Source organism: Mastigoproctus giganteus, chromosome 12 (assembly GCF_048544385.1).
Source record: "Mastigoproctus giganteus isolate SK-2022 chromosome 12, ASM4854438v1, whole genome shotgun sequence".
NCBI lineage: Eukaryota > Metazoa > Arthropoda > Arachnida > Uropygi > Thelyphonidae > Mastigoproctus > Mastigoproctus giganteus.
In genome coordinates this window covers 166,069,773-166,097,617 of record NC_143586.1, presented here as the reverse complement: position 1 = coordinate 166,097,617, position 27,845 = coordinate 166,069,773, and the positions used below count along the sequence as shown (strand labels likewise).

The 27,845-nt window shown below is 36.8% G+C and overlaps 1 protein-coding gene across 2 annotated transcripts in view; it reads right to left on the bottom strand.

Moving 5' to 3' along the window:
• Positions 1–27,845, bottom strand: part of RhoGAP100F (Rho GTPase activating protein at 100F) — a 271,546-nt gene that overhangs the window by 15,470 nt on the left and 228,231 nt on the right. The window contains exons 7-8 of one of the 2 annotated variants that reach the window (XM_090386879.1): positions 18,930–19,128; positions 10,498–10,554 (exon numbers count right to left, since the gene is read on the bottom strand). In XM_090386879.1, coding sequence (XP_090243005.1) covers positions 10,526–10,554; positions 18,930–19,128 — 228 coding nt within the window. In that variant the 3' untranslated portion in view covers positions 10,498–10,525. The remainder of the gene's footprint in view (positions 1–10,497; positions 10,555–18,929; positions 19,129–27,845) is intronic. The other variant, XM_090386878.1, reaches the window with a different exon arrangement.

The window sequence follows — 27,845 nt, the reverse complement described above, 5'->3', positions numbered from 1 at the left end:
CCTATATGTCATTGACAAGACTCCATGACCTGCACTGGCAGCCCCTCTGCACTACTCAGAGATTTCATATTTGACTGCACAATTATCCGCAGGTCTTTTTCACTTTCTACTTCCGTGAGTGTAGTACCACACTGTTGGTACGCAGAGATTTCATATTTGACTGCACAATTATCCGCAGGTCTTTTTCACTTTTTACTTCCGTGAGTGTAGTACCACACGGTTGGTACGTTTCTCTTCGGTTATTGCAACCCATATGCAGCACTTTGCATTTGTCAATGTTAAACTTCAGTTGCCACTTTTCATCCCATTTGCCCAACTTATCTAGATCCAGTTGGAGTTGCATACTGTCTTTACTGTCTTTAACAACTCTACCAACTTTGTATCATCTGCAAACTTGGACATTAAACCTGATTACCTTCATCAATATCAGTGATATATATATATACAAAACAACAATGGGCCCAACACCGAACCGTGGGAAACTCCACTAATAACATTTGTCCACGAAGAGCAGTGTCCATTGATTACCACTCTCTTTCGTCTCCCACTCAACCATCTCTTTATCCATTGTGGCATCTTAACCTTAATGCCATACATCTCCAATTTGTACAGCAGTCATCATGTGCAACAGTATCAAAAGCTTTCCTGAAATCCTAGTATATATCAAAATTATTTTTGGCAATCAGTTCTTTTCTGATCACATCATAGCATCAAATCAAATTAGTCAGACAAGACCTCCCTTTAACAAACCCATGCTGTATCTTAAGTATTACTGCAGACTTGTCTAGATGATTCTGCAATCGTTCTTTAACCAGTGATTCCATTATTTTCCCTGAAACACAAGTTAAACTAACAGGTCTATTGTAATCTGTGTCACCTTTTGAAACCCCTTTGTGAATTGGTGAACCATTTGCGCATTGGTGATACATGAGTACAAGGAAGCTCTCATAATTATGGCTAAGGGTTTGCTTACTTCGTTTGCTGCCTACTTTAATATAACTGGATTGAACCCGTCCACCCTAGGTGCCTTTTTTATGTTTAACTTCAACAATGTCTCCTCCACTTTGCTCTCAGTTATTACAAAATCACTTAGCTCCCTGTTAGAGTTTGTTAAACATCTGGCACTCCCCTCATTGAATAACTCCTCATGTGTGAATGTTGATGCAAAATACTCATTCAGTTTATCAGCTACCTGAGCATGATCATCAATAGTCAACCCATCTATGTTAATTGATCCAATCTGATTCATCCCTTTCTTTCTAGAGTTTACACAAGTAAAGAACTCTTTTCTGTTTCTTTGCATCCTTTGCCAAAGACGTCTCGTAATCTGCCTTCGCCTGTTTAATCTCCTTTGTGACTTGATTGCAGACTAGTTTATATCTGCCATAGGCTTATGTGTCGCCTGATAATTTATATGCATCCCATACATTTATTTTTCTTCTCTGCCACGAGCCTCATTAGTTCATGTGACATCGATTTAGGCCTAAACCTGGAACACTATTTCGTAGTTGGAATGAAAAGCCTAGTAACCTCCAAGATTAAGTCCCCGAAGGCTACCCATTTAGAATTCAACGTTGGTAACATCATCAGTTGATCCCACTGTACAGAATTTAAAAACTGTCTGAGACCCCCTGTTGTCAACTTTACGAAAGCAAAAGCCCTTCCCTTTAGCCTTGATGGTATTTAAATCTTTAATTAATTCTCACATTAGTACCCTGTGATCACTGTCACCCAATGGTTCCTTTATCTGCAAATTCTTGATGCATGAATAATCACTGTTGATAATCAGATGAAGAGTATTACTCCCTCTGGTTGCCTCTCGAACATGTTGCTGTAGAAAACAGTCATCCAATAAATCCACAAATGTGTTGCTAGTGAGCGAGTGACCAATCCACAAGTTCCAGTCAATATATGTAAAGTTAAAATCCTGCATTATAAGACATTCTGATTTACTGGCCCACTCTATTTCTCTGCACAATTGCTCATTATACTCATCAGATTCATTTAGCCTATAACACACACCTACTCTCATTTTTCCTTTCCCAGTGCTTATGTCACACCAAACAGTTTCAACATTGCATTGTCTACCAACATAAATTGGATTCACTTCCTTAGATTTTATGTGTTTCTTACCTAACAGCATAACTCCTCCTCCCTTCCTGCCCTGTGCTGTCTATCCTTTCTGTACACATTGTACTCCCCAAATTCCAGTTCTGCACTGCTTATGTATGTGTGGCACCACGTCTCTGATATCCCAACAATAACTGCCTTTGATGTCTTGACTAGCATTTCAAGCTCATAAAATTTATTAACTATACTCCTAGCATTGGTATACATACAAGTATACATGCACCTGTTTCTACTTTTAGCCTAACACAGTCCATGTATTTTTTTGTTCCAATATGACTCCCAGCAGTCCTGGAAATCTCTGTTGCCTTGCTTTCCAGGCTGCTGCTCATTCTAATAGAAGCAGTGCAAGAATAACTTTTGCCTCTGCCTGCGGCGACTGTTAACCTTTTTAGTCTGTTTTCTCCAAACTAGCAGTTTTCCGACCCACCTAACACTGCCTCGATAGCATCAGCAAATATTCTTGCCCCTTTCTATTTAAGTGTATCCCATCCCTGTAGAAGCAGTCTCTCCTGTTAACAATGCGCTGAGTATCGGGCACTTGATGTGTAGGAATGGTTTGAGGAATATAGTTCTGACCCAGAATATCGATTGGCCTCCGAACTCCGCCGATATCAATCCCATAGAGCACTTGTGGGACACTATGGAAAGGCATATCAGGCGTCTGAAAACACCAATCTCCTCCATATCTGCATTGCTGACGCATTACACACAGCTTGGTTGACCTCTCGACTTCTGACATCTTATTGAATCAATGACACGTCGGATAGCTGCTGTACTGAGGGCAAAAGGAGGGCCTACGAAGTATTAGATAGGTGGTCATAATTCAGTGATCACTCAGTGTATTTCTGTCTTATCGATCCACTTTACTCTTTTTTATTTTTAACTGCATTGCGACGGATTGTTTCAAGATAATAATGCAGCCTTGCAAAAATTATATCTGAATGATTCAGGGATCCTTCCCAAGATTTCTAACATCTGCTGTGGCCGCTTAATTCTCCCGATTTCGATCTAATTGAGAAAGTTTTGGATTTATTGGAAATAGCAGTTCGACTTCGCAGTTTTCAACCGACCACAATACGACAGCTGACAAATATCATAATGGAATAAAGGCTAAATGTGGAGGTATACTCCCTCAGAGGTTTCACCTTAATGTCTGTAAATTACGTGTGTTTTATCTTGACTTGCTATTTGTGGGATAAAAAAGTCAGATTTTATGGAAACAAATATAAAATAATATAATATAATTGTTTCCAAGATCGACTTACTCTGTAGCCATAGGAGATGCCTTATTATAAATTGCTACCATCTTGACAGGAAGTATTCTACTTGGACTCGGCGAAGGTATTTGAACCAAGACCCTTCCACATGATAGACAAGTAGCGTGATCAAATCGTCACGTGATGGAAGAACGGAGATGAAGGACGGAGTTGGAAGGACGGAGATGGAAGGATGGAGATGAAATGGCTACAATATAAAGCCACTTTAAAATAATTTTCTCAAATACAGTGTACAGTCACAATCTAGATGTATATGGTTAATGAAGTTACACTTCATTAACCATATGCATCTAGATATGGTTAATGAAGTTACATTTCATTAACCATAGCAAAATTGCGTATTGGACTTTAAATACTGTTCTCCAAATGTAACTAATAGCTACCTTACCCACCAGTGTGATATTTTACTAAGTATACATGTCTATAAATTATTAGTAGATGATTAATACCGTTACTTTTTGTAAATTCATACATTTTACTCACATTTCTTTCTTGTAAGCAGATAGTAAATGGCCCGATCATCTTTTAGCTATTTAAAATTTTTAATGGATTGAAGGTACGTTGCTATACAACCGGTGAAAATGAGCCATGAAGAAAATTCCGAGGAAAAAATATAGGAAAATGATAGATGGCAGTAAAAATATTATAACTATTTTACATAAAAGTATGCATAATACGCTTTTTAAAAATTGATATAAAGAAATCATAATAAAAATCTGTCAACGCGATAAACAGATAAGATAACTTCGAATATCATGAAATGCCCAATGTAATTAATCTGAATAATAAAGACAGATTACGGGATTGAGAGATCTATTCTAAATCTAGAACTACTTTTAAGACAGTGGAAAAGCCTTTAATAGATGAGACTTTTAATTCTTCTTTAAATGAGCTACAGAAAGGAGAAAAAGTACCTGAGAAATGGTCCATTTCTTTAGTTTAAAATCTACATAAAGCAGGAGATACAAGAATTATGAGAATTGTAGAGAAATTAGCTTATAAATGAGAATTTTTCTAAATTTCTAATTCTGAAAGACATGCTGTTTCTTTTGTTAAAAATTTCATTAGAAATGGAGGAAGTGGGGAGAGAAATGCTTATCATGCATTTGATGAACCAGTTATTTAATACTTTTAGATTATAGGCAGAAAATGCATTCAGAAATAACAAAAAATGTAATTATCAGTCCATAACACAAATGGAATATTGAGCTAGTTAGTATTTATGGCAAAATATTTGTAATATATTGAAAAAGAATAGAAAGATAAAATTGCATCACTTAAATCAGGTTTTGGAAGTTTTAATTTTTTTTTTTTAATTATTGCTTTTTTAACACTACCTGAGGTGCACAAAAATATCATTTCGTGACAAAAATTCGGCAAATGAATTCAGATTGTAAGTATAATTTTAACTAATCGGTATATAAATAATTGTTTCAAGATACATCCAAACAATTTATTTTAAAAAAATTATTTATTTATTATTTTTTTTAAATAAGTCATCCGAGCAGGGTCTTGTTAATCTCTATTTTTTACAATTACTGAATTTCATAAGAAAACTAGTTTGAATAAATCTTTTATTGCACACAACCATATATACGGTGGGCAATAAATATCCAGCCCTCGTGGGTAGAACGTTTGGTATAATCACGGTCCTCCCACACCGGGTGGAAAAGATATGAGTTCGTATTCCGTCATTGAGGAGAGAAATTTTTATGGGTCATTTTCACAACGTGGCTAAGTTAGCCTGGCTCAAGCAAGGATAGCATGGTGTTTTATCACGAAAATTTGGGGGCTTCTAGCAAACAGCAAATTGACCACAGAATGCTTGTAATTTACGGACATATTACATACTGCGCAATGCGGCCTAAGTGGAGTGAAACTATATAAAATAAGTTAACACTCACTACAAAAGGTGAAGATAAATTATAGGTAAAGTAGAAATTATTAAATATTTACATTAAGATTATATATAATTACAAAAATACATATGCATCATATATACGCTAATTGACTATAATGCTGTAATATACAATTAGAATGATTGGCAGAGCCAACCAGTTGAACATTCCACATCTCTGGGATTTTCCATTTGAAATGGTGCAGTCCATTTCAGTTATTATTACTTTTTTTTCGCAAAACGCTTGTCCTATTATTGTTGGAAGATACCATTTAAACAGTTTATCAACTGGACTGGAGAAGCATGGGGTACTGAGTTTGGTGAACAACAGTATTACATCCTGTGGGATTTCCTCCAAGCACTATATTTTGGCGATTATTGTTTCAGTGAGAATTATCATCACTGGTAACGGAAGATAGCACAGAGAGATACATCGATCATTCTCATCAGTTGCTCTGAGAAGTTTATTTGTAAAGTACAATGGGGACTTGCTCTGAGATTCAGAGGCTACATGCGGATTGAGTTGGAAATTTATGAGCAAAAGATTGATTCTATCTTGGGTTAATGTTGTACCTTTTGAACTTTCGGGGACGCGGAGACTACATGCGGATTGAATTGGAAAATTATCCATATGCCCTCTCTTGTTTCCAATACTTCTCTACTTGTAGTAGTAGTAGTAGTGGCATGTGATGCAAGAAAGCAAGTGTATGAACTTATGCAGCATCAGCCAAAAAAAAAATCACACCATTCCCTCCAAATGCCTGTCCAGTTCCTCCTTAAATTTATTCAACCTATCAACTTCCACAACGACAGATGGAAGTTTGTTCCAGCAATTAACCACCCGCTGGCTAAAGGCAAATTTCCGCACATCTATTCTACATCTGTCCTTTCTTAATTTGAATTTATGCCCCCTTAGGTTCGTAATCTGAACAAGTGGAAGGATCCCATCAGAATTCAGCGTGCTCAACTCATTCAAGGCCTTATACATCTCAATCAGATCACCGTGCAGGTGCCTAGTCTCCAGTCACTGCAATTTGCAGAACTTAAGCCTCTCTTGGTAAGAGGATCCCTTCATTCCCCTCACCAATCTTGTTGCTCTTCTCTGTACACGCTCAAGTAAATCTACATCCTTCCTAAAATGAGGCCTCCAGACCTGTACGCAATACTCAGGGCGTGGCCTGACCATTACAGAGGGATAATCGCCTCATTTTCCCTGCTAGCAAAATTCCTATATATCATTGACAAAACCCCATGACCTGCCCTGGCAGCCTGTCTGCATTGCTCAGAAAACTTCATATCTGCCTGCACAATTACGCCCAGGTCTTTTTCATTTTCTACCACCTTAAGTGTAGTACCACACAGTTGGTACGTTTCTCTGGGGTTACTTCTACCCGTATGCAGTATTTTGCATTTGTCAAGGTTAAACTTTAGTTGCCACTTCTTAGCCCATCTGCCCAAATTATCTAGATCCTGTTGCAGTAGCACACTGCCATTACTGCCATTAACAACCCTGCCAACCTTTGTATCATCTGGAAACTTCAACATTAAGCCTGATATATCTTCATCAATATCATTGATAAATATACAAAACAACAGTGAACCCAACACCGAACCCTGTGGGACTCCACTAATAATATTAGTCCACGAAGAGCAGCACCCATTGATTACCACCCTCTGTCTTCTCCCACTTAACCATCCTTTTATCCATTGTAGCAACTTACCCTTAATACCATTCTGCTCCAATTTGTACAATAGTCTTTCATGCGCAACAGTGTCAAAAGCTTTCCTGAAATCCAAATATATGATATCAAAATTATTTTTTGCCTCCAGTTCCTTTGTAACCACATCATAATATCCTATGAAATTTGTCACACAAGAATTTCCCTTAACAAACCCATGCTGTGTCTGAATTATTGCTGCAGTCTTGTCTAGATGATCCTGCAATGCATCTTTAACCAGTGACTCCATTATTTTACCCGGAACAGAAGTTAAACTAACTGGTCTGTAATTACTCGTGTCACCCTTCGATCCCCCTTTGTGAATTGGGGATACATTTGCACATCTCCAGTCGGTGGGAACCTCTCCTGAGTCCAAGGATGCTCTCATAATTATGGCTAAGGGTTTGCTTAGTTGCTTTGCCGCCTCCTTTAATATAACTGGATAGATCCCATCCACCCCAGGTGCTTTTCTTATGTTTAACTTCAACAATTTCTTCTCCACTTTGCTCTCAGTTATTACAAAATCATTAAGCATTCTGCTGCAATTTGATCACCTTCTACCATTTTCAAACCTTAATAATTCCTCATGTGTGTGAATGTAGATGCAAAATACTCATTCAGTTTGTTTGCTATCTGAGCAGGATCATCAACAGTCGAACCATCGATGTCAAGTGGACCAATCAGATTCATCTCCTTCCTTTTACAGTTTATATAAATAAAGAAATCCTTGCTGATTTTCTTAGCATCTTTTGCCAAGGATTTCTCGTAATCTGCCTTCACCTGCCTAACCTCCTTTGTGACCTTATTACAGACTAGCTTATATCTGCCATAGGCTTCTGAGTCGCTTGATAATTTATATGCATCCCATGCATTTTTCTTCTCTGTTACGAGTCTCATTAGTTCATTTGATAACCATTTGGGCCTAAACTTCGAACAATATTTCTTAATAGGTATGAAACTTTTAGTAGCATCCACGATTAATTCCTTGAATGCTTTCCACTTAGAATTTACTGTTGAAAACATCGTCAGTTTCACTGTACAGAATTTAAAAACCTTCTGAGACACTTTACTCACCTTTACGGAAGCAAAACCCCTTTCCTTTACCCCTGATGGTAATTATATCTTTAAGTAAATCCCACATCAGTACACTAGGATCACTGCCACCTAGTGGTTCCTTTATCTGCAAATTCTTAACACACGAATGATCACTGCTGGTAACCAGATCAAGAGTATTACTCTCTCTGGTTGCCTCTCGAACATGCTGCTGCAGAAAACAACCATCCAATAAATCCACAAAAGTCTGACTAGTGTGTGAGTGACCAACCCACAAATTCCAGTCAATATCTGGGAAGTTAAAATCCCCCATTATAAGACATTCCGATTTACTAGCCCACTATTTCTCTGTACAATTGTTCATTGTACTGATTCGAGGCATTCAAATATTGTTTCCAATATTTGAATGGCTGGTAGTGACTGCGCTCAGTTTAAGTCTATGTGAGTTTGTGAGCAGCATTGGGGTTGATCTCATTGTGCATTGGAGCGTGGGGGTACAGAGATCTTAGAAATTAGATCTTAGAAATGAACCAATTAGCAACTTGATGGATGTAGGAAATTGTGAGGCTTCTGCTATTTATGGTGGCCTAGACAGCTCTATTTGTCCGCTCAATTTGGCCATCAAAGTTCAAAAGATACAACATTAACACAAGATAGAATCAATCTTTAGCCCATAAAACCTTATTAGTTCCATGGTTGTGGGTAACCACTATTATGAGTATTAATCACTTTCATTCCATAGTCATTTCTTCTTTTTTAATATTATTATTTGCCATCAGAAAGATCTCAGTACTGATCACCCTCCGTCATCTCCGTTAGTTCCAATTTCTTTGCTCATTATATTTATCTTCCTGAAATATAACATAAAAAGAACCTTCTGCATTTTCACAAGAAGAGTATTCCGATTCAACCAAACTAAGTTTAATTTGGCCTTAAAAGGAACACGACTGTAATTAAGCAGATGCAATCCATGCCTAAAATAATCTGAGGTGTTCGCTTTGCGTCAATAATTTCAACACCTGGTAGAAATCTATATGTAACTCCATCTTTTTCTGAACTTTACGATCTCTCTTGTCAGATTAGTTCAGCTGTGTCTGTAACCTTTTGTAAATTTTTTTTTTTTTTGGCTGATTCTGCATAAGCTCATACACTTTCTTTCTTGCATAACATGCCACTACTACTACTACCTAAGCTTTTCTGCTACCATACACAGTTGACTGTTTGCCAGTTCAAAGTAGAACATTCAGTATAGTTGGTATTTTAAGTCTTTCTGTTTATTAAGGACTTTTATTTAAACTTAAAAACATCTAATAATATTTTTAGGGCAGAAAGCCTTAAATTATACAAATTAAAACTACGAAATTGGTCAGTGCATATACATAATTACTACATACTTGAATTTTTGTTGAACGAATCGAAGTTTGTACATTGCCATCATTATTGAAACATCTTGTATCATTTTGTACCGATGTATAAATTTCGGTTTGTCCACCAAAAATTCGATATATAGTAATGATACATATGCACTAACTAATGTCATAATAATTAAAATTATCTCTAAATATTTAAAAAAGATGAAGACATACTTGGAAGAATTTTCTTTATTTTTATTTATGTATTTTTGCTATTGATATCAGTTAAAGAAAAGCTACGTTAGTTCCTTTTCTTTAAATGATACTTCATTTCTACTTAAAATGGCATTCCATCAAATTGTTTTCCTTATATTTACAATTTAATTAACTGGTATTAGTACTAGCCATATAGTGCAATTAAACCATAGGCTTTTACTGTACCAGCCAAAAATAAATAAAAAATAAAGAAAAACTTCATATCATATTCATCAATTTTATAGTTTTAAAATATTTTAAATTGTTTCGTATTTATGTACAGTTTTAATTTTTTTGCCTAATAAAGCTGCAATTCTTTAACGTTGTCTTTTAAACGTCGCCATTATGTATTAAATTAAAGTACTGTTTCTATAATTTTTTAAAACTAGAGGGCGTGATAGTTAGCAAGATTTTTCATATACCAGGCGAAAATTGGTATGTAGAAGTAACTTCATTTTTTTTTTTCTGTGCGGTTGCTTCGATTCGGTTGGAATTTTCTGTTAAAGGCCATTTTGTTTGTTAAGTCTTGGTTCTAGTAAAACTATTTCACTCACCGTTCGTTTGTGTTCCACCAGATTATAAAATGTGAGTATATTTTTGCAGTTTCCGAGTACTTGCTTTAAGATAATAATTATTTCTGCTAATCTAATTATAATCCAAATTTTCGTATTGTGGAATAAAGTTTAGAGCGATATTTAAGTCAGTTATTGTTCTAATATGTTATGAAGTTTGCATTTGTTTATTTAAAACTTTAAAATGTTTAAAATCAAAAAATAATAAATCGTCTGCTTGTTATTACAAGTGACCATACGTACAGCCATTAGGTTAGATAGTGCAGCATTTTCATCTCTTGTACAGCGCTGGAAAGTGTCCTGGAAAATGTCCAACAAGAGTGATAATTGCTAAAGTTTAAAATTTTATCTGAAGAATATTTAAAAATTTTTCACTTTTAGAACTAAAGGCATTTTCATGAAATAAAGTTTAAAATCAACAACAATTTTCACGAAATTTGTTTAAACCGTGAACTATTCGAGACTGATTTGATATATCAACTGACTAGAGGTCTGCTTGTCTTAAAGGAAGATATGTTAGAAAAAAACATGCTTCCAACAAACACATTTAATATGTTAAATACTTTATTTTTAAATAGATCAAAATTGATGTTTTTAGAATATATTTTTTAATGAAAATTTTTTGCCAAAAAATAGAACCAAGGGCAGGCTGTATTAGATTCGAATACATGTTTGTTTATTTATTATTATTTTTTTTTATCCAGCATTGAGGTTTTTAAAATCTAGTTACCTTAATGGTCACTTTGACTGGTATTTCGTGTATTTTAGAAACCAAACTTGCACTGGAATACCGGTCAAAATTAATGTAAAATAGTTTAATCTTTTGCCATATTTGATTCATTTTAATTTTTCGAATTATTTATATAATAATATTCTGCTTCAACAGTTTATTTTTTTTAAGTTCCTTACCCCTACTCTGCTGTCAGATACTCATACTGGCAAATTGCCAGGGGTTTAAAGTTAAAATTAAAGAGGTAATTACAAATTAGTTGAAATTAAAAACAATGAATATAAAAGGGTGGATAAAAAGTAATACCTTTATTGTATAACTTTTGATGAAATAGAGAAATTAGAAAGAAGAAACGCACTGTATATTAAAAAAAGTTCTTTAATTTGGTATATAAAATTTTACATACCCTTACCTACAAGATACATTTTGTCCTGCGCTTCTAAGTTTTTAGAATTTTAGAACAGCATACGATGCTGTTTAAAACTTTTTTCTGCTGAGAGGTTAAACTTCATGGCTGCCTTTATTTCTTCGTCGGAGTCATATCTGTTTCCCCGAAAATGTTCTCTGAACTTTAGAACAAGCTAAGAAAAAAAAAAAAAAAAAATGCTTGTGGCAAAATTTGCGTTATAAGGAGGATGCGAACAGACTTCAAACCCTAGCGACGAAATTCTTGCCAATTGTGCACGGCTGCAGTGAAGTCACGGTTTTGTGTGAAAGCAACATTGCAATGTTTCCAGGTCTTGCCTTGTTTGATACTTTTTTTTTGTTTTGAGATTGTCTGGAGTGGATTTAATGTGGTCCCTTTTCTTACAAAAATTGAGGTGAAACATCTAGAGTCCCCTCCCCCCCCCCCAAAAAAAAACAACTGATTGGTGCTTGAACTTTGAATTTTTTTTTTTTTTTTTTTTGGACATGCTTTCTTTCCGAATTAAGTGATGAATCCAGGATTCGTTCAGAATTACAGGTAGTGGTGGATTAAAATGAGTTTAACTGTCCACTTAAATGTCAAATGGCCTAAACATGTGGAAGATCTGGGTGAAATATGGTAAAGGATCAATTTCAAATGTTAGAGCCATTTCAGTATTGAGTAATGCCATCGGTGAAATAGGGGAGATGAAAGAGCATTGTTTCGCTGCAGAATAATTTCTGTTCGGGAATTTGGTCATATTAGCCATAAATTTTGTCGATATTTGAGCAAATTTATAGCTAACCTTCAAATTGAGCACTTTGGACTATATAAGACGTTGCTGCTGTTGTGTACCGATGTTCTTCTGCTACACACTTGATCAACCATTTCCGAATATTCAGTGTACTGCGTTTTCAGGTTGCCATTTTGAAAGGTGACTGTAAACGATAATATTTTCAGCTTTATATTTCAGAAACGGTATGTATTAAAATAAGTTGTAATAGTTTTACAAGTAAATTTTTAAAAATAAATTCACTTTATTTATTAACATGAAGTTCTGAGAATATTATGATACAAGAAAATATGGAAAAAAATTGTAATGTTTTTAAAGTTTTTTCGTTCTAACATCTGATGTTCTTTAAATTGACTCAGTCCCTTAACTTAACTGTATGTCTGTGTGCTTGTTATTTGGGATGATCAGCGAAAGTCAGTTAATAAAATTAATAAGAAAACAATAAAGAAATAGATTGTCACGGGCAGTCGTTTCCGACCATTGTCAATGTGCGTTATAAACGGAAACCTGATTTGCAGAATGACAAAGCCACGGAAGTATGAAATTAAACAAAGAGACCAGTAATAGAAATAAAAAAGAACAGTTAAAAGGGGGGGGGGACGTTAAACTAGTTTATATTAAAGTAGAGTTGGATACACGTCTTCATTTGATTAGAAAAAATTGTTTTAAAAACTTTTTCAGATTGTTTTAAACCCCACAGTTGAGAGGGAAAATATTTCAAAGTTTGAATTCTTCGAGTAAGTCATTTCCATCAGTCTTTTGAATTGCGAGGTTTGCATCCATATTTTTTCAAATCTGCGTAAAAATTCGAAAATGCGACGATCATTGAAATGAAAACCTTAAAATTCCAATGAAAGTTGTGTTTCACATACAACAGGGAAATTGCGCATGCCAGTTTTCAGTGTAGTTTCCATTATGTTCTACGCACTTCATCCAAAGCTGCATTAATGCATGTATGGATTCCTCAAGAGAAGTTTTGTGATTTGTGTTGGAATCATTGGTGCTCTGCCATCTTGATTGACGTCACTTCGCGCCACATTTGACGAGAAAGGACATCGTCTTTTAGTGACCAAAAAGGTGATAATCACATGGAGCTAAGTTTGGTGAATATGGAGGATGATGTTATATCTCAAACTTCATCTCCTTTATGTGATTCATTATAGAATGTGGCAGTGTGGGGGCAGGTGTTGTCTTGCTGAAGTAACACACCTGAAGAACTGCGATGTTTCTTTCGAGTTACTGGCTTTAATTGGTTCATATGCATATTACAGTATTTTACACTCGTCACTGTTTTCTCTCTCTCTTTCCAGATAATGTGGCAATATGATTGTGAGGGATAAATGAGGCTATATTCTTTCCATGGCATTTTCTTCAATAGTAATGCGACTGTTTCCTCGTATGAATTCTTCCACTGCCCACGACATCTGATGTCACAACACCTATGTGCTCCCTGGTCGAGGAGAATCCTGAACGCTTTCAAACCGTCCTTGAGCTTATTCATCCAGTCGTAGACTCATGCCCGTGCCAACATACATTCGGCGATGTATTTCACCAGATTTTATTCCTTCTACATTCAAAAATAATCGGGCTACAGATGGCACCTCTACCTTGGCACATGACTTCAAGGGTGCTGCCATCTTGAAAGTTGACTGTTTCCAATTAACGCTAGCAGGTGGTGCTACGTGGGCGTATAGTGCTGTCAGCAGACTTCGATCAATAATCTGACAAGATTATCATTAGGGTTTTTTTTTTTTTTTGCATAGTATGCATTTTATGTCAGTTTCGTGATTTTAATTTGAAGGACCTTTTACGTCTTAATTTTCCAAAATTTAAATCGTTTTTTAGTGAATGACATAAGTGACACAGTATTTTAAATAAAATATCGTTTGGTCAGTAATTTAAATAAACTTTGATTTGAATCATTCTTTTGGATTGATATTAATTTGAGTGCTAGAATCTTATTCGAACATTTCCTTGTTTTTGATGATCACCCTTATCTTAAATTCTGGACTTATATTTTACATAAACCTATGAGGTTTATGTAAAATATGCAGGACAGTTTTGATTTTCGCTAAAGGCTCGCTTCTTCGCTAAATGAATTTATGTGGAAAAACATGTCTTAGCGTGTGAAGAGATACGTATTATATACAGAGGAAGTAGACTTTAAAAAAAAGTACACATGAGAAAAGCAATAAATATTATAAGTTTTGAGAACTAAAACTATATAGTTTTATTAAGCATTCTATGAAGTTATAATCTTAGTAATTAATTGATGAGGCGATAATTACATTCACTTTTCCCATCTATTAATCACAGAAAAGAAAAAAATTGATTTCATTTAATAAAAAAATAAAACGCCCCTAAAATGTAACGCACTGCGTATATTAACTCTTATTATAATAAATAAATTTTCTGTTTATACTGCGGTACGACAACCAAGTCAGTAGAGTTTACAATAAATCGTCAACACAAATATTTATCGTATTTAGTAGTCACGGGCTAGAACCCCGGTCCACTCAAGGAACGCGTACTATGCACTCTCGCTCCTGACCACTGGGCTACGTCAGGCCTAATCACATTACATATCTAGTACCAATATAGTTATATTTAAAAATTCAAAAGGTATTTTGGATGTTCTTTTATTATTATTATTTCGTTTTGTAGTCAAATAAATCCTCACCCCGAGTAAGTAGTGTCTCATAGGAGAGGAGTCTGTTGGTACAGATTTGTATAAACTTTCATGATTTTTAAACAAAAAACACTATATTAAGATAAAAGCGAAACAGGGAATTGTACATGATTTGTAATGATGCTAAACGTAATATACACATTTCAGCTTGAATTGTAGAGTTTTCACACGATAGACAAGAGTCCTAAAATTGATCTTTCTGGCAAAAATTGAGGTAACCTTTTTCAGGTGATAGAAGCAGCATGGTCCTTTTCGCCTTGAGATTCATCATTGTTCACAATTGGAAGAAATATTTAGATCATGTTCGAAAGAATGCCGAATACATTTCTGTGCTCTCCAATCGACGTCAGAGTGCATGAGTGGCCAGGTGGAGGAAAATGTCCATGGTGAATCAAGTTCTAGTAATGAGCTTGAAATTCCTTTTGGTGGTTGGTGTTCTTGAGTTCTTTACCTGGATACATGCAGAAGTGTCCATTGTTTTGTCTCTATACGTTTTTTCCTGACAGAATTTCATTACCATGGGGGAAAGCCAACTATCATATTAGCCTGATTGTACCATGGGAAGTTAAATACTTAGTGTTGGCTGGAAAGATGTTCTTCAATCCGTCAGTAATATTCAGTTTAAATCTCAGTGTTAGGCGCAAATCGGAATGAAATCTTTCTGCGACGCTTGGGACAGATATGACAGTGTCCAGATTTGGGTGGTCCATTAGTTTAGTGCCAGAGTTTGGTTTGCAGGCTCTTCGCAACAGCTTGTTGTTTCCAGGCGTGGCATTTTGATCTTTGTTCTGGAGATGGTAAATGGGTTTATATCGTTGCGGTTAATCCATCGCAGTATCAGTAAAAATTTATTCTGACATTATATCAGTAAAAATTTATTCTGACAAAAAAATTTATTCTGACATTATAGCGGAGAAGACCACAAGAGAAGCAATGAGGTCTTCTCCGTGATAGTATATTATTTTCGCCATATGTCACCGTTTGGAGAGGAATGGTTTCTGTTCCCGTCGACAACTAAAGAAATTTCTAAAGTCCTGTTCAATCGAGGCTGTAGTTAACCGATCTCAGTGAAGGTTTTTCAGCTCGTACAACGCCCAAATAGGCCTGTGGACACACATTATTATAGACATAATACACTTATATGTATAAAAGCTATTGGGAACCGCTAATAATATTATTTTATTAGCGGTTAATAATAATAATAATAATATTTATTATTATAATACTGGGCAAGAAATATTTTTCTGGCAGTACAGAGGAACAGATAAGAGATGCTTATAACGTGATTGGCACTAGACATCTGGGGATATGGGAATATTTGTCTTGGATTACTCGGGCCTAGAAGTTTTTGTTTTATGGCCCCTACGGCCGTGAACATCTTGCTTTTGGTATGGAGAGCAAATCGTTCTGGAATGTTAAATGTTCGTATCATATAAGACCTACGTTTTTATGGAAACTGACATTTTTATTGTTTTGTTTTTTTTTACTATAGCCCTAATGTCACATCTTGATCTTCTTGAATATGTCTTGCTCAGATTTTTCCGGGTTTACCGCGAGCCCGATGGACTGTAGATAGTTTCCGAGTCGGAGTAGTTGCGTATTGAGCTCTAAGTTTACTATTGTGAAATCTGAGCTATATTTTTGCACCCCTGGTAGCAAGGTGGCCGGATGACAGCACAATCCTACACTACACCAATGCAAAGCCACACCATCACTACATCCTTTAGAGTGATCTGCATTTATACAGAATGATTTGGCGGAGTTGAATTACTGTACCAAGAGCCTTTTGCCATAGAATACGTACATAAATGCATATGATATATTTAGTTGTTACAAAACTTTTACTGACGTGACTTCTGATTTACGCCTATAAAAGATGTCTGAAAAATCACCAAATGAAACGGCTTCAGTTATACTCAGAACAGAACTTGTTATTGGAGGTCTAGTCAACCAAACAATTTGCAGTTGTCTTGGTAACGGCACACCATGCTTTGCTTGCTGTTCTCATAGTATACAGTAAATTTATTTCAAGTGTAGACCTAACCTCGTAATCCCGATACACCTGTATTGATTGTTTACAATGTTTTTTCTTAAAATTTTGATTAATTTCTTGGTTCCAATGTCGAAAGGCTGAAGCTATGATATAGCGTTAAGCGATAGCAGTTTAGCTGATGCAACAGTTAATGTTGAAATAATGTTATGAGTTGTGTAATTATTAATAAACAAATGATTTTATTTTTTTCCCCCACTTCATCAACCATTTACGAAAAATTCGTTGCCAATCAAGCCTTAAATTTGGAACAGAGGGTGTATTTTTACACAATAAAAACATCGCGACTTCAAAGAGTTTCCAGTGACCAGAGAAGGTAGTTTATTCCATTCTTTGGGTAGCAACACGAATATAACTTTGCTTCATTCATAAGTGGCAATGTAAATACAACTTTGTTCCATTCAGTTTGTTACATTATGAGAATCAATAAAACCACGAAATCAACAGAACTATTGCGGATGTACATTTATCAACTATAGAACACATTTTACCACTCCCCCCACTTGCTGCATCATGGCTTAAGTTGCACATGCGCCATTAAAAAATCGATCAATCAATCAATCTCCAAATGCCCGTTTGAATGATTATTGGCATGTCCTCGTTGGATCCTCTCAATAGCACCATGCCTATAATCACCGTCTTCATTATGCCGGATAGAAAAGGACCCGGTTCGAATCTCATCAATGATGCGAGGGCTTTTTTCACTTCCTGGCAGAGTTAATCGGTCTCAGGGGAGGACAGCAAAGTTTTTGTTTCTACCCCCAGAGACTAGAGTTTTTTGTTCAGCAAGACAGGCGAACCGACTAGAAAACCCACGCAATTTATGGACGTAACCCTAATTTGACAATTTTTTTCTTTCATATATTGTATATAAGTTTTTATATACTGTTTTATATATTGTATATAAGTAATATATACAATATATAAAACTACGAGGGTGAGTCAGTATTCATTTTTTATTCACGATTGTAAGTTGCGTTTTGTAATTTCTCTGAATGGGTACGCAATTTTTGCAAAAATGTTAGGGAGCCTAGTGTTTAGGGTAAGGCGCCACCTTTGGTCTCTTAGAACTGCGCAATGTTAAGGAGCAGGCACAATTTGCTGCCAGAAATTATTCTGCACCTAGACAATTCTAAATTTCTTTATTTACTTTATTATTTTTTTTTTGACGCCAATATTCTTAGAATAATATTGGAATACATCCAAGATGGTATTTGAGACGTTACTGCGTTCTTTTTGCAGTTCTGACGTTGAGAATTCTAATTTTCGTACATTTATAAATAAATGAATTTTTTGTTTATGCTTCGAGACGGCCACAAAAGGTCAGAGGAGTAATTTTGGTGACTTAACGATGTAGTTTTTATTGTGGGGGGGGGGGAATGTTCAATGATAATGCGAGAGTTTTCTGCATTATCATTGAGATAATGTAGAAATTCAAAGTGCGGTTGCAGTTTCCTTCCCCTTTTATAAAATTTTGATTCCTTAATGGAATGAAAACGGGCTCGGTCGCTGTGATAAAAGGTGTAGAATAGAGGCCGGAATCCTTCAAAAATGAATTTTGGCAGTTCTCATTTGAATGGGTAGTCACCCTAGCTATCGATCTTACTTGCCCCTAGTAAATTTTAAAATTCGAAAATTTTCTTGAAGTAAATTAGGCTTTCAAAACACACGCACACACACGTTTTTTTAAAAATGGGTTTAAGAAGCTTCATTTTAACATTAAACTGACATAACGGTGTCTCTTTGTTACCATTCTCGTTACCCGAATGAGAAAATTAAATGAAAAAATTTAATTCTCTCATTCAAGGACGAGCAATCTTTTCTTAGATTTCCGACTCCAATTGGTTGTGGAATTAGGAGATGACGTCATTGAAAAAGATGCATTCCTAAGTTTTTTGGAATAAACCATTTTGAAGCTATACTGAAATGTACTTCATTTATTGACTCACCCTCATAGTATGAAAATATCGATAACTGAGGAAATAAAAGCAGTATATCTCAACGTACCTCGATTGACCGGCCAGATCTCGAGGAGGAAAGCGAACACTTCAATGGGCTTCCGCAAGTCGGCTACGGGAGCTCCGCTTTCAGTGTGACACATGAGGACAGGGCCAAAGGACACAGCTAAACTCTGGGGATTCATTTTGTTGCGGTCGCTGTGCGAGGTTACCAATTTCAGGTGATCCATTAGCAACAGCACTGTGCACTATAAAAAAGGAATAAAATATGCAAGGATGAGCAAACATAAAGGGAATTGTTTTTATTTAAGAAAACAAAAACAGAATGATATACTGTGTAGGAAAAAAATGGAGTTAAATGATATATGGAAATCGAACCTGTACATACCTTTTCTTGACATCACCATCGTAACTATGAAGTAAAGCCTCATATGCCTTTGTCTCCTATCATTAGGGTGGGTAAGTATAGTAGCGTCATTATCGCCTTTTTGTACCATAAAAAATGATAACGGTTCTACACTATCACTAAACTTAACTTTTTGAACACATATCCTTCCACCAATCCATATTGCATAAAATATCCTCCCGTCCTTGATAAGGAAATATCTTGGGGAACTTGTAGTTCAGGTGCGTGAGGGTAGGCTCTATCGTCGAGTTAGGCAACGGAACACCTCGCCAGTCTCTAGCTCTAATTCATTCGACGATATTAACTCTTGTCACCAAGCATTCAATTTTATCCATCGAAATGACTTAATTAATTTTAATATTGGCAAATGTTACAAGGTAACAAACTTATAAAGTATCAGCCGTAAAAAAACTTTCCTACTTCATTAACTACCGATTACTGCTATTTATCCAAACCTTTAAATTTATTCGAACTACCTACTTCCACAACACTAGATGGAATTTTATTCTAAAAATTAATTACTCTCTGGCTGAAAACAAATTCCAGTACATAAATTCTGCAAGAATACTTTTATAATTAAAATTTTTCTCCCTTTAAGTGTGTTTTCCGATAAAAAGTAAGGATACCATCAGTATTTAGTTTACCCATCCCATTCAAGAACTCAAGCACTTCAGACAGTTATCCTTGCAGATGCCAAGTTTCCAGACGCTACAGTTCACGGAACCCAATCTTCGTTGGTAGCTTTGTAAGTGTAACTAATTTTGTTGCCCTTCTCTGCACCTTTTCCGACAGGTTTGTCCCTTCCTAAAATGAGGCTTCTGAATGTGTGTGTGCAGTATTAAAGATACGCTGCTCGGCAAAATTAACAGAACACGTAGAAAACTTAGTGTAACTCGTGCAGCTTGCGATGAAGCGGCAAAATTTGGTATGGTGGTGTACCATAGAATAACGAAGAAATGAGGAGACAGCTAGAAACTTCGGACAGGTATAAGGCACATTTATAGGGGTGTATAAGAATTTCCAAAAAGCCACATAACAAAAGTTGATACAGATGCTCGAGTATATGGTCACATGACATCAATACGGCTAAACAGGCCCGACAGCGGTGAACCATGCTCGATATAAGGGTGTCTATAATATTCTGCAGCAACAAATCCCATTCTTCCACCAAGTGAACGAGAAGTTGGCTGTCCTTGTGCAATGCGTCGCCCAAGAGCGCCCCACACATGTTCGATCGGCTTTAAGTCTGTGATGGCAGTCGTTGGATCTTTAGTTTCAAGATATTCCTCCGCCGCTTCAGCTCTATGTGTAGTGGCGTTGTCGTGCATGAAAAGAATCTGGCCCAAGTGCACCCCTAAAAAGTCGCACATAAGGTTCGAGGATCTGTTCTCGGTAGCTCTGCGCAGTTATGGTTTCCCTATCAGAAACATGAAGGGTGCAGCCGTTGATTCTGCCCCACCCGAGAATACCTCCTCCACAGTAAGTGTCCCTTCTTCGATGTTGGAGGTATGGTACCACATTCCTCATCTTCTCCAGTTGAAATAACGTCTAGAATTTGTTTGTAGACTAAAACGTGACTCATGAGAGAACAGCACTGTACCCCATTTGTCAGAGCTATTTGTCAAAACACGTATTCATGGCACCAGTTTCGACGAGTTCTGCGGTGGTTTGGAGTTAATGCGATACAAACCACTGGCTTCCTTGTGTAGAGCCCACTTGAATTGAGCTTTCTTAACACAGCCCGGTTGGAAATGTTTTCTCCAGTGGCCGGAACAACCTCAAGAGACATTTGATGATAGGACATCGTAAAGTTATGCCTTGCTGTTAGAGCCAGATAGCGGTCTATTCTAGTTTACGTAGCCCTCAGGCGACCTTGGCCAACTCCTCTTATAATGGTTCCTGTCTCCTGAAACTGCTTCCATAGTGCCGAGACGACACTATGGAAGGTGACACATTAAGCCAACGTGCCACCTCCGCTTGCGACTTCCCGTCTTCAAATCGTCCAACGGCCGGCCACCTCAAAGAATCATCTAAATGACAATGACTTGCTATCCTGAATACTGGAGATGTGGCTATCCCACTGAGCAAGCCAAAAAACGGGAATGAAGTGACGTGGTCGCAACCCGTGTTTTAATAGGCATGAATATTCGCATCATGTGCGGCTCTCTAAGGTGGTATATAGATTTATTTTTGATACTCGGAATTTGCTTGTCAGGATGCCTAATATATTAAATATCGCTTTTGGCAACACTGTTTTTAATAAAATATTCATGAAAGACATTTTGTTCTGTTAATTTTGTCGAGCCGTGTAGCTGATAGCTGTCCTGAGTGAAGCAATTTGCAATAAATTGATAATAATAATTATACTAATCCTTAACCGCATAACAGACCGGACATAACTCTCACTGACAAGCAAGAAAATACTACTTTATTGATATGAAAATGCCCAACCTACGAGGAAAAGACCTTAGAAGGAAAGCAGAGGGATGTGGTTTATGAAACAAATAACAACCATCCCGATCACCGTGTGAACGACCGGCATGGTGCCAAAGAGCCTACATAAAGAACCCAACAGCAATAGGCTTTCCAGAGAACACTTAAAAGGAATTCCAGAAAGCCGCGATCCTGAGTTTATATGGGAAAATCACCTAGTTTCTCGACCAATAATAGTAACCGGACATAACCACCATCTCACTATATCCGACAAGAAGGAAATGACTATCTTCTTGATCGACAAAGCGGTAAACCAGCAACTTCCAGAAAACCTACGAGGAAAAGATCAGGAAATACACAGATCTAAGACAGCAAGTCAAAGAAATGTAGCATATAGAACAAGTAATGGCCATCACATTCACTGTATCGACCACCGGCGTGGTGCCAAAGCGCCTCCATAAGAATGTAGCACCTGTAGTTGTTCAGAATACACGTAATTTACAGACATAATACATACAGCTCGGCAGATGAATTAATATTCGAATGGCCTAATATGGCATTATACGATAATGCTGTGCGTATTATGAACATGTGTAGGACAGTCAGTGTTCCTCGAACAATAGTAATAAAAATGCGTAACCATTTCCTGATAAACGAAATAATTATCTACCTTTTCAAAATTCCCTTATATCACTGAAAGAACCCCATGAGTTGTCCAAACAATCTGTTCACAGTGCTTATAGAGTTCGTGCAGTGTACAAATAAACCTGTTTTTTGTTCTCGACCACCCTGAATGTCATCATCATCAGCCATTTTCAATCCACTGCAGGATGAAGGCCTCTCTAGCAACTTTCCAGTTGCTTCTGTTTTGAGCACTGGCCATCCATTCACTACTCAAAAACTCATGAATTTCATCTATCCATCTCCGCCTTTGTCTTCCAGGTTTTCTTCTAGCTCCTCTTGGGTACCATTCTGTTATTTTCTTAGTCCATCTGTCATCATGTCTTCGAGCTATGTGTCCTGCCCAAGCCCATTTTAGTTCTTTAGTTTTGATAAGAATGTCCTTTACTTGAGTTTGCTGCCTAATCCATGTGTTTCTCTTCTTATCTAACAGTCTGATTCCCAACATAATTCGTTCCATTCTTCGCTGTGTAGTTCTTAGCTTCTCTTCCATTCTTTTGGTGAGTGCCCAAGTTTCACTTCCATAAATCATGGTGGGGAGTATACACTGATTCATTATTTTACGTTTCAGACAAACTGGGATATTGCTGTTCAGTATGTGACTATATTTCCTGAATGCTATCCATCCGAAATTTATTCTTCTCTTGACTTCCAGCCATTTATCATTATTACAGCTAATAACTTGTCCCAGATAAGTATATGACTCCACCTTTTCAATTACTGCTCCTTCAATCATTATTTCCCTTTCTGTGGCATACTTGTTCATCATTACTTTTGTTTTAGCCATATTCATCTTTAGTCCAAAATCCTTACTAACTGTGCATAACTGATTAAGATTTTCCTCTAATTCTTTGGGATCGTGGTTTATGACCACAATGTCATCTGCAAATCGTAAATGGTTTAGGTACTCTCCGTTCACATTGACTCCTTTCTGCGACCAGTCTAATCTTCTGAAAGCTTCCTCAAGGGCAGCAGTAAACAGCTTCGGAGATATTGTGTCTCCTTGTCGAACTCCTTTCTCGATTTTAAATTTGCTACTGTCTTTGTCTAGTCTAATAAAGGATGTAGCACTCTCATATATTTTCTTCAAAATCATAATATATGGAGTATCTATGCCTTGTCTTTCCAGTGCCCGAAACATTGCCTTATGCTGTATGGAGTCAAATGCCTTTTCATAATCCACAAATGCCATGCATAATGGTGTTTTATATTCATTTGCTTTCTCCATTAGCTGTGATATTACGTGAAGGTGATCCATAGTTGAGAATCCTGTCCTAAAGCCAGCTTGCTCTTTCGGTTGATTCTCATCAAGTATTCTTTCTAATCTGTTAGTAATGACCCTTGTGAACAACTTGTAGATATGGGCTAACAAGCTAATTGGTCTATAATTTCCAATTTCTGATTTATCTCCTTTCTTATGCAACAAAACTATGATTGCATTATTCCACTGCTTAGGCGTCACACCTTTTCTAATGCACTTTGTGAAGAGCCTTGCCAGTTTTTGTGTTATGTCTCTTCCTCCCAATTTTAACAACTCTACAGTAACTTCATCTTCCCCTAGGGATTTGAGTCTTCATTTTCTTCAATGCATGTTCTACCTCATCAGGAAGAATATCGGGTATGTCGTATGTGTTGCTACTTTGCAATCCATGTTCCCCACTGCTGGTATCATTCCCTCGCTCCTTGTATAATTCTCTATAGTAGTCTTCTGCTATTTGAATTATGCCTTCTCTGCTGTTTATAAGTACACCATCGCTATTCTTCAGTTTCAGTATCATTTGTCTTTCTGTATTACTGCTCATGGCTGCTGATTTAAATCCTTTGTTTTCCCTTAATGCTTGTTCTACTTTTCTTGTGTTAAATCTTCTTATGTCCTCTCTGAGTCTCTTTCTAATGGCTTTGCATAACTCAGTATACTCAATTTTCTCCCTGTCAATGTTTTTCTTGCTCTTCATTTGTCGTCTTTGGTTCATCATGACAAGTGTTTCTTGACTAATTTTTTCTTCTTTGGATTTCTGTTTCCCTATAGGTTTCTTGGGCTTTATCACTTTCAGAAAGTTGTAATATTCCTCGTCGATATCTTGGTCCTGAGCAGTCTGCAGAAGCTCAAACTTGTTCTTAAGTTCCAGTACATACTGCTTTTTCTCCTCCTCTGTTATTTCAAAGACCTTTATATTATTTACTCGAGTCAGTTTTTTCCTTTCCTTTCCTATATCTATATGAAGTGTACATCTTACCATTCTGTGATCACTTCCAACATTTACCTTATTCAGGACGGTAACATCATTCACAATATATCTTCTGTTAGTGAGGATGAAGTCGATTTCATTAGTTGTTAATCCATTTGGACTCTTCCATGTCCACTTTCTGTTCACCCTTTTTCTTGAAAAAAGTGTTCATTACTGACAGTCCTTGAGATTCTGCAAATTCCACAAGTCTTTCACCTCTTTTATTTCTTTCACCAGTCCACTCGGCTAATTCGCGCAGTCATGGCGGTATACTTTTTTTGATCTTATTATTATTATTATTATTATTATCAGTTTATTTAAAAAACACCCCCGTACCGAAATTATCTAGGAAGGTGGCCTCACATACATCCAACAAAACTGATTAGAGTAACTTGTCAGCTAAGTACTTTAGATGTGGATGATTGGTAAGCAATCTGTCAAGTATGATTCTCAAATATTTTACTTCTGGATAGAGCCTAATCTGCCGTCCGGTGAGAGTCCGTCATATTGCGACCTATCTCTTTTCCATGTTCTACGCACGTGTGTGTGTGTGTGTGTGTGTGTGTGTGTGTGTGTGTGTGTGTGTGTGTGTGTGTGTGTGTGTGTTTTAAGCGCCAAAGCAACTACGGCTATAAGGTGTCATATCAGTAAATTGCGCACTTGTGCTCTGTGGTCGATTTTCATGCACGAAAAATCCGAGTTTGTGGGAGTAAAAACCATGCAACTCTAACCTGAGACCTACTAACTCATCCACGTTGGGAAAAAAGGCCATAAACATTCTAATGTCATTGACTGGATTCGAACCCAGGCCTTTTCCAACTGGTGGGTGGATATTGTGGCTTCATCCATTTTGCCCCTCGTGAGACGTGTCATCACACGTAGCACTACATCAGAGGTCGGCAACCTTTTTTGAGTGAAGAGCGGTTTTTGATCTCATTAAAAAATAAAAAGAATCCGAAGAGCTACACCTCAGCTCAAGTTGCTAGGAGGGGGGGGGATTTTTAAGAAATGGAATAGTGGAAAGGTGTTTTATTAAAAACAAATATATTTTGAAGTATTAGTATTGTAGTATTTACTATTAGTAATGGCCGCATGGTGCAAGAAAGCCTATGGCTTATGCTGCACAAGCCAAAAAAAAAAAAAAAAACCGAATAGAACAATGATAAAAAAATAATAATAAATAAATATATAAATAATAATAATTAATAAAAAAAAGAAATTAAACCTATCATCCTATGCGCTTCCCTCATCCGAAGGTACTATCCAGATGACCTTTGAATTTCCCCAAACTGTCAGCCTGTACCACCCGTGTAGGCAACTTATTCCAGTAATTTAAAACTCGCCGGCTAAAATAAAACTTCCTGCAGTCCAATCTAAACATTTCCCCCCCGTAACTTGAATTTATGTCCCCTAGTTCTAGCATCATTTATAATCTTGAAAATTTCGTCCTCATTCATTCAGAGCCTTAAACACCTCAATCAGATCTCCTCTAAGGTGTCTAGTTTCCAAACTCTGCAACCCACATATTCGAAGTCTTTCTTCATAAGGACGCCTTTTGCCGATCTCACCAGGCGAGTTACCCGTCTTTGCACCCTTTCAAGAAGCTCGATGTCTTTCTTTAGGTGCGGTCTCCATACTTGAACACAGTATTCCAAGTGTGGTCTAACATAAGCCTTATATAATGGGATTATCACGTCCCTATCTCTACTTGCAAAAGTTCGATATATCATCGATAGGACACCATGGGCCTTCCCTGCAACCTGTTTACAATGCTCAGAGAATTTCATGTCTGACCGTATCGTAACACTCAAGTTCCTTTCCTCCAGTACTGGGTTTAGTTGAACTCCACCAAGTGAATAAGTTATTTTGGGATTACTGTTTCCCAGGTGTAATACCTTACACTTTGTTAGATTAAAGCATAGCTGCCATTCTTCTGACCATTCCTGAAGTCTATCTAGGTCTCTTTGAAGAAGCTCAGCTTGACAGTGATCATTAACTACTCTACCAATTTTAACATCATCTGCAAATTTAGACATCACGCCCTCTATCCCTTCATCGATGTTGTTTATGAAAATTAAAAACAACAGTGGTCCTAATACTGATCCTTGGGGACCCCACTTCTTACATCAACCCAATCTGAGGAATAGCCATTTATCACAACCCTCTGCCTCCTGCCCTGAAGCCATCCTGTACTATTTATTAATACTGAAAAAACGTAACAAACATCCAATTAGGTACGAATTAATGTGAATTCTGTTGCTGAACTTCTTTAGTGAGTCTCTCAACATCGAGCGACCTTGTGTAATGTTTGTAACAATTGGCAGTATGCCGTAATTTTCATCTTTAAACATGATGAGACTCGCATTGTTCAGACGGTTTCTTGATTTATTTTTAATATAGTTCATATTAGAAAATATTTGCCCGCAAAAAATACGTCGAACCAAAACCTGAGAAGTCCAAAAGCATAGGGTGCATAGTATTAGGGGAAAGGCGCCTCCGGTGGTTTACCACATCTGCGCCATATAAACTCTGTGGAGACACTGTATCACTGTGAAAGCCAAAAAGTGTTGTGTGGTAAATGAAGTATTGTGTTGAGTTCTGTTGGGACCAAAAGCAATAATTTCAAATTTATACACGTGTCCGGTAAGCTACTTCACGCATCCAACACAATTTGGCCATGCTTTTTCAGCTCATCTATCGCTGTCCATTTGTGTAGAATTGCAAGGGTAAGCCTTTTGCCTCTCTAAATCCTCAATTTCAGTTTTAAGGCATTTTAATCTTGCACCCCACATGTCCTTGATTTTTAAGTCCTTTAACTCCATTTCAAATTTGGACTCAGTCCATCTCTTAAATTCCCGGTTTTCTTGTTGAATCTTTCTCTTTTGAGTTGACATTTTAAAAATTATAGTAACTTTAATGTCTTATTTTACTTGTTTAATAATACCACATCACTTATTTAAAATGTCTAGTGATTTATAAAATGAATTCACGTACCTATCAAACACTACGTACACACAGATATTATTTTGTTCCTATTTATCTATTTTATATTCGCCACTGCCGCAACGATTAACCTTCGACACCATGTAGTGCATCTACTCTGCTCGCGATGCGCGGGCAAACTAAACTGAGAAGTGTTTTCGGCTTGGGCTGAAACTAATGCTATATTCACGTCGCCGCCCGCGCCCTCTGCGCTCCGCGCTTGTCGTACATTTGG